The 8,689-nt window shown below is 44.7% G+C and overlaps 1 protein-coding gene across 2 annotated transcripts in view; it reads right to left on the bottom strand.

Moving 5' to 3' along the window:
* USF3 (upstream transcription factor family member 3) overlaps positions 1–6,970 on the bottom strand; it is a 34,040-nt gene extending 27,070 nt beyond the window's left edge. The window contains exon 1 of one of the 2 annotated variants that reach the window (XM_030266515.4): positions 6,816–6,970. In XM_030266515.4, coding sequence (XP_030122375.4) covers positions 6,816–6,860 — 45 coding nt within the window. In that variant the 5' untranslated portion in view covers positions 6,861–6,970. Of the gene's footprint in view, positions 1–5,147; positions 6,730–6,815 lie in introns of those variants that run through there. The other variant, XM_072925672.1, reaches the window with a different exon arrangement.
* Between the last annotated feature and the right edge of the window lie 1,719 nt (positions 6,971–8,689).

Raw genomic sequence — 8,689 nt, forward strand, 5'->3', positions numbered from 1 at the left:
AGAAAGTGTGATAAATGTCTCTATGTTGCAAGACAGTGCTCATCTCCTTGGCTTCCAATGCCCAATGATCCACGGTACACCTCAAAACCAAGGGATTTCCAAAGAGAAGACAGACATCTAATTATGCTGTGCTTGACAAAGCAGCCACAAGTGTGTTTGGATGGTGAAAGCTAGGAGGATACAAAGTGAATTGCAGGCAAGTTCCTCCTAACACAGGTCATCACCTCTCTGTGGGTTAGGGCTGGGTTACCTGGATCAGATGGCAGAGATTGCCTGCACCAGGCTGAGAGTGCTCTCCCACTGCCCCTGGGCAAGAGCAGCTGTTGGTGAGCCCAGCCTTGCAGCAGCATGCTGCCTAAAGAACAAATAATTCTTTTCCTGACAAGAGCTGAAACATGCAAGTCAACATGGCCCCAAATACTGTCATCAAGATAGTTATTTATAACTCAGGAATCCAGCATACATGAAAACTGTATTTGAAACACCAAAGACTGGTGTTTCTACTGGAAAAAAGTAGAAGCTCTAAGTCATAAAATCACAAAATGGTTTGGATTGGAAGAAACCTTAAAAATTGTCTCATTCCAATCCCTCTGCCATGGGCAGAGAGAGCTCCCACTAGACCTCATCCAGCTGAGAACCTCATCCAGCCTGGCCTTGGACACTTCCAGGGATAGGGCATCTGCAGCTTCCCTGGGCAACTTCTGAGCAGCTTCTCTGTTCCAGCAAGAGCCCACCCAATTCTGCTTTCTCACGTGACCTTATCTCCAAATGAAGTCTCTATCCAAAGAGCAGCACCTTATCACAGAGCCTGACAAGCAATTTAGAATCACAACATAAAAACATGCATTTTGGCTACAATGACTTAGCCAGAGCAGTATTCTTTGCTTCACTGCTTTGGTTTTCAGCTGAGCTCTTTTTGTTCTTCAACTACAAAGGATTCTCACAGAGTCTGTTTATAAAACCACATAGGGTCCTGAGGAGGTATCAAGGCATTTTCTGACACGTGCCAAACTGCCTTGCTGCTCTCTCCTGAGGACCCTAACTAACAAGCAGTGCAAAATATCCCACAGCCAAAATGTTCAGGGCATCCAGACAGTTTATGTGTCAAATTTTTTAACTCATCTTTTCGCATGAGTCATTCAGAACAAAGGATTACACAGTCAAATTCTTAAATATTTTATAGGCTTGGGGTTTGAGAAATCTGACACAAACTAAGAACACATCAAGGGTTCATTATATAGTAAGCAATATTCTATGGGCCTGCACTACAAAGTTCCACTACAATATGCAGAAGAGATCAATCCTGAGATTCTGCTACAAACACTGCCCTTCCAGAGTTAAGGGATTTCCCTATGAATCTTAATGGATCCAAAGGCAAAAATAGCTGAGGTAGAAGGTACCAAAAAACAGGATTTCAGTTTTAATGTATAAGCTCATCAAAGAAGCTCCCTAATTACACTTCAATGACCTTTCAAAAACAAGTATACACACACTCTGCCCCCAAACCCACGAAAACTAAACAAAACCTCCATAACTTTGCAATGTACATTCCATAGGCAGACTACTCAAAAAATATTTTAGTGGACAGAGAGCTCATTCTCCTTCACAACCTCAATGCAATTACACCTTTGCTTTCCAGAGGTTTTTTCCTTGGACCCATGAAGTGGGTGCACTGGGCAATTACTTCAGTTCCAGGAATAAAAGACTCATCTTGCAATCTGGATGTTTGACAGTTTTGAATAATACAGGCAGGGATAAAGCTCCACATTATTTAAATTATATTAAACAGAGGAGTCCAAACTAAAGTTATCTGAGCCCAGATGACCAGAGAAACAAGCACATTTCCATTACACTGTCAAAGAGGAAATTTAAAAACAAAATCAATGCATGTTAGACACAAGAAAATACAACTACTATGTGCAAATCCATAGAAAACCTGAATTCAATAATTCCACCACTTTAGGAACTACTTATTTGGCTTAGGAGAATTAATGTACCTGAGCTATCTGGGGTGAATAAGTAGTTCTGAACGCACTAGGAAAAGCAAATAAGACTAGAAATTTAGCACGGACAATAGAGAAGAAACTAAAGCCAGATATCCAAGTTACTACTTTGCATAGGTCTGAAAGGAATGGATAAAGGGGACAGACTGATACCACGATCCTGCAAGTTTTACTTCATTAAAAAATCATTCAATAAAATGAAAATGCCTTACCTCTACTCTGTCTTCTTCTTCTATAACTGTGTGAAATCCCTATTGCCACCTAAGACTGACTTGGCAAAAATACCTTAAATTGAAACTAGGAGTGGGAGAGCCCCACTGCACTGCTTAGCAAGGGATAGCTCACACTTAATATTTCCAAGCTAGGAAACACAGGGTCTTCCCATTCCCACCCAGAATAAAGCAGAAAAAACACAAAGTAAGATGGACTGTAAAGCCCCTTAAGACAACTTACAGGTGGGATTCTTCCTGAGCCTTCTCTTCTCCATGCTGAGCAATCACAGTTCCCTTTACCTCTCAACACGAGAGATGCTCCTATACCTTAACTGTCCTTGTGGCCTTTTACATTTTTTTTTACTTACACAGAGACACCCCACACTCCCAAATAAGTACACTGAAACAACAAGATTGCTTCTCGTGGTGGCAGTGCTGGCTTAATATTTGTGAAACTATGACCCAAGATGATGCCAAAATTAGTTAAGCTTCTCCAATTACACAAGAAGTCCCAGAATTTCCAGCAGGTGAGAGATTTACATGGAAGAATGAGGTATTTAAGTGACAGATGTATAATATTTAAACATTTCTGAATTAAAGCATCTCTGAATATTAAGGACACTCCAATAGAGAAAAAATTATGTTACTGATTTGGAGCACCATTTTACTACTGGAGGAAATGAGCAAGAAGAGCTGTAGCATGAAGCTTTGTAAAAGAACTGCGTTTAATTTCTAGCTAACAGCTTCACTGATGCATGAAAGCAAAGCAGAGTCCAACTTCAAAGGTTGAAGGCTGGCATGAATTAGGTGTCCCCGAAGCCAACCACATTACAGACTACAGATGCAGGCAGACACCCCAAATGGACAGTTATTATTTTCACTTGAACTCCAGTTACCTGAAGAATAAACAAATCTTTAAGCTCGCCTCTCCCCATAAAAGCCTTACACTTCTATTAAGTGTGACATGAAGCTAATGGACAATGTTTTCTATAATCTTTTCATGGTATTGCCCACCACACCAAAAGCTGGAAAAATGGGTCATAGGTTCTGAGGAACCTGGATTTAGACCTAAAAGTTAATAGCTCCATATTTAGATCATTCCAGCCTCACTAGAGATGGACCACAAAGAATCCGTTCAGGTATCAGAATACCAACATGACTGAGATGTGCTTTCAGATGGAGCTGATTTCAATTCATGGTTTTCATGCTGGCCAGTTAACCTGACAGAAGTTCAGGTAACTGAGTGAGAAAGGCACTTGTTACCAGGAACCAAGAAGCATTTTTAGCAGCCTAGTACTTTCTTCTTATCTGAACCACAGTTGCACCCAGCGTGGCTGATGTAAGAGATTACTATCGGAAGTCATGATTGCAAAAGTAACTCATTCACTTTAGAGGACTAAAGCCATGGCTTTTCATACAGGAAACAAACCCAGTTTACACACAATTTGTCAATCTTGTGCACACAGCAGAACCTCTTTTCTGCTTACTCTAAGCATGACAACAGCACTACACTGGTAATGTAGCAAACCAAAGTACACTTTGAACACATTATATCCACACATAAAAGCTGGAATTGCATTTTAAACATCAAATTAGGTTAGCATTACATGAACTGAGCACTGCACAACATTTCCTAATCAAGGAGTTGAGATATTTAGATGTTTTACTGTAATCTGAAATAACTCAAACACTTCTTGAACGTTCGCCCCCATTAAAACTGAATACATATCATGGTGCAGAGTTTCAGATGAGACAGTTTTCAATTAAATAACACTACTGAGCCATGTCCCTGATGAAAATGCCAGGGAAGATGTGCATACAACCCAGGTTTTTAAGTGAAAATGGATGTGTAAATGTGTACATGCATACAATCTAACAGCTTTCATGTTCCTGATCTTTTTGTAACAACTCCAGTTATAAATCTCAGGGCTCTGAAGAAGTGTACTTGCCTGCAGCCTGATGGACTGTCCATCCACAGTACTGCCAGTCATTTTATAAATTCTTCATCTCAGTTGTGTTTGTGATTCCTTTAATGAAGTTAAATCCCTCAGGAACATGTTTTCCTATTTTGAAAGGTGTCACTATTCCTCAAAGTAGCACAGACTTTGTGGTACTTTTCACAAAGTTCTTTGACACAACCATGATTCATTGGGAAACCCTTCGTAACAAATGCTACACTTCTTATACCTCCCCCAGTCAAGTGCCACTTACAAAGTTATTTTTAAGACCTTAAAAAGCACTACTGTACAAAAATTAAACCACAGAATGGCTCTTGTCAAAGCTAGCACATCCCAGCCCTTGACTTCCTCGCACGCCTATTTCTTTCCACAGCACCCAGCTTCAACTCATACATTGTATTAATTCTTATCCAAGCAAGATATGATTGGTTACAATGTCACACACTTTGTATCAAGGCACTTTGCAAATCAAAAGCGTGCTTAAATACTTGGAATGCACCATCCTGAATCTCTCTGTAGCCTAATTCATTATACTTCAATATGTGGAAGCCAGAGGTGCTCTTACAACTTCAGCACATGGAGAGAAACCATCAACAACTAAACAATGCTCAAAAAAGTACCTTTTTAATTCCTCCACCTAAAGAGTCAGGAGCATCCCTCTCTAAGGGAGCACCCTTCTCTCCTAAGAAGAGCTGAGATGAAGAACAGCTGGAGTAGCTCAGCCAGCAGTACACATCCACAAAATCTTTGCCTTCTTGCTCCTAAGATTCAAGACATTGAATCCGAGACATTTCAGAGTACAGCTAAACTTCAGCTACAAATTAGAGTCCACAATGCACACAGCAGGCGTGGGCCAGGCACATGTCACAGGGCCACTCGAGTGACAGTCCCTTCAGCATGCCCCTGGCCAGCTCCTCAGAACACTACTTGAAACACCAGGAATCAAAGCAGCAAAGCCACTATCAAAAACTTACATCCTAATTATCTCTTTGCAGCTGTCAGACTCCTCCAGGATCCATCACCATTTTTCATCTACTCTGTTAAAATCTTCCCATGTATCCATAACCTAAGGGAATAAGTAAGTCTCTAAGGGAATAAGTAATTTCCACATACTTCAAAATTTGCAATGTTCTTGTACTGTTTCATATACCTGACATGATATTTTGAACACAAGCACCTTAAAAATCATGCTCCCAACACAAGCATTTTTCCATGCTTATTTCCCATCCAGTGGCAAACATTTTCAGTTGTGAAATGTATTTAATCCCAAAATGTACCTATGAGTTATTGTTATGGCATTAATTGAAAATGAAAAATTAAAGGTTCTAAATCTTTCTACTAATAAGCATTTACTCATAGGAAGCTTCTTCCTTCCCATTTATCTGACTATTGCACACAATTCATGAGCAATGAACAAGGCTCTGCAGTTGGCTGAAGTGCTACGTAACAGTCATATAAATAAGGTGGTCCCAATGACTTGTATATTAAAGTAAAGGTAAAATCATACCTCTAAAATAAGCTGTTACATTACCTGACTTCTGGATGCTTATGCTAATGATGTGCCATCATTATCTCTGCTAGAACTACTTTATAATTGCATGTCTAAATGAAGTCTAATAGAAGTCCAAGCTATTATGTGAAAAGCAAAAATACAGTTTTGTGATTTTTGTACTTATGGACAGAAACTCAACACATCACTATTCCCTTTTTCTTTGCCTTACTTCCAATTTTTCCCTACAGACTTCCCTGGACAATGGGCATCATGTGTCACAGCTGTAACTCACTATAGCTATGTAAACAGACTCAGTTCATTTGTGCTGTCACAGGGAGCTGCATTTTAAGTGTTCTGCCCTTAAAGTGAGCAGTAACTGTGAGTTACAAACACCTCTGTGTCTGTCAGTGTTGATTCCCATGAAACGGGAGCCTTCCAACTCTTTAAAGCCTCTGCTGCTGGCAAATTTGACTGAAATCGGCCGGAGTGCTAATACGAACAGGCAGAGAAGGAATAGACAGACACATCCATCATTCCTTCCTTCGGAGACCAAGCTTACAACACGTCCAACGAGGAACGTTAGCTACGAGTGACCGAAATGTAGGTAAAAGAGGCAAATCACCCTGTGAAGTGGGCTGCCCTCCCGTAGGAGTGTCACTCGGCACCAGCACAGCGCCGCACAGACACAGGCACGGAGCATCCCGCGGCCCGGACACGCCGGGAAGATGCCAGGCTGATGCCGCCTCTCGCTGCCTCCGAAGCAGCTCGCGGAACGGCGGCTCACGCTCAATCGCCTCAGAGCACCAAGAGCGCCAAGCGATGAAGCCACGCCGCTCTCCCACCCTTCAGCGCCGTTCCCCGGCTTTCCCTCCCGCAGCCCCGGCACGGGCAGCCCCCTCACGGCACAACTCCCGGGGAGCAGAGCCGGGGCACCGCCACGGGCCGCCCACACTCTGCAGCCGCGGCCGGCCCGTCCCGGCCCCGCGGCCCCTGCCCGGGCGCACCGGGGCCGGACAAAGGGGCACCGGCCCCACCGGCATCCCGGGGCGAGCGCGGCCCCGGCCCAGCGCGGTGCCCCGGCCCCGCTGCCGCGACCGCTCCGCGTCCCTCTCCTCCCGCTGCCGCTCCCGGCCCCGCCGCCGGCACTCACGGTCGGGCCGGGCGCGCTGCGCGGCGGCCCCAGCGCCGGGACCATCCTCCGCCGGGCGGACACCGCGCCAGCCCCGCCACCGCCTCCGCGCCGCTGCCCGCCCGCGCAGCCCACCCTGCTGCCCGCGCCGCAGCCAATCGCCGTGCGCGGGGCGAGCCCTCGCGGCCAATCAACGAGGGTCGGGCCGGAGAGGGCGTCGCTCGCCCTCAACTGGGCGGGGCGGAGCGGGCGCGGGCCAATGGCCGCCAAAAACATCGGCGGTGCGGGCCAATCAGAGGGCAGGGAGGCAGAGACTGGCGTCGACAAGGTAAGGTGGCTGAAACAGGAACTGGCGGGGAGCGGCGTCCCGGGCGGCCAATGAGCGCAGCGGGAAGAGGCGCGCGGAGGGGCGGGCGGCAGCTCTTAAAGGGGCAGCGGCCGGGACGGGCACGGTTGCGGCGTTGGGCCGGTGCTGAGCGGCATCACCGGCACCGGGGAAAGGACCGCGCGTTATTCTGTGCGTGCTGCTGTGCCATGAAACAATCCCGACCTGCCAGGGCGAGAATGACCCGAGCGCTGCCCTTGGCCGAGCTCCGCCGCGGGGTGTGCAGCAGCGTTGGTGCACTGAGCTGCCCCGCGCCCTCGGCAGTCAGCGTTCTGGGACGGAGCGGCGAGCCAAGATAAAGGCTGCTAAAGATTTGCTGCGTGGAGCTGTCCACGAGGAGCCCAGCCACCCTGCGCAGGTTCTGTGCCACGACTGATGCTTTAATAGACATTCTCCCTTAACTTCACGCTTAGTTCTGGGGAAGAAGGCACTCCATCCATTTCTAAATCAGAGTTTAGGAAAAGAGTTGTTTTATCCAAGAAAAGAGATACCGTGGATCATTAACAACTCCCCACTGCCTCGCTTTTTACTTCCTGCTAACACCTAGTTCAATTATTATCCATAATAGGGCAGCTTCCCAGTTCCAGCTCAATTGCTTCCCTGAGAAAGCATCTTGTATCCATATGCCTTCTTACAACATAATAGAGACAAGTTTCTGAAGCAGTGTCCAAGAACTCTGCTGCTGCTGAAATGAGTCATAGCAGCAATCAGATGTTAAATAACCCAAACCATTTTATTTTGGATAGCTGCCACTTGCAAAATAACCTTGCAGCTGACATTAAGTGAAAAGCCCATTTGCGACCTGTGAAGAAAATTGAGGCCCAAGCTGTTTCTGCAGAGGAATTCTAACGTTACTATAAATACCATCTTGAAAGCATAAAGTAGGAATGTTAAATGCACTTTTTTTGCTTTTCATCATATTTGGTTCTGATATGACACACCCAAACTGGAAGACAAGTGAAATCTGAAATGCCACTGCTCCATCAATTTATTCCAATATAAACTGAGGGGGAAGGTTTCTCTTCTAAAGGGTAGTGTGCTTTTTTTGGTTAAGATTTTCACTAAATAGGCACCCCCATCCAAAGCAGCAAAACCAAGTTTACCTTCTGACAATCTTGCTATGATCTATAGTGTTTGAGTTCATAAGTGGTCAATAGCAGTACAGGGTTAAATATCTGAAATACTGTGGCAAAAATCCAGGAGCAGGCAAAAATCCACAGGTGAAATTGCATACAACAGGAACTTACCTGTTTCTCTTGGAGAATATAAATTTACAATTATATAGCAAGATGGTTAGAAAAAATGAAAGGCTTTTGCACAAATACTTGCAAAGGAAGCTTTACATTGGATAGATACTTTGCTATTCTTTTGACAAGTCAAGAAGTTTTGCAGCTTTATTTCAGATAGTCTTAATCAAGAACCTGAGTGCAATTTTTTTGAACTTTTTTTATTATCTAAATTCTTGGCTGTAGTGCAGATTTGGGTTCAATAATTCAGTGAGCAGTACTGG

Source organism: Taeniopygia guttata, chromosome 1, assembly GCF_048771995.1.
Source record: "Taeniopygia guttata chromosome 1, bTaeGut7.mat, whole genome shotgun sequence".
NCBI classification, from domain to species: domain Eukaryota; kingdom Metazoa; phylum Chordata; class Aves; order Passeriformes; family Estrildidae; genus Taeniopygia; species Taeniopygia guttata.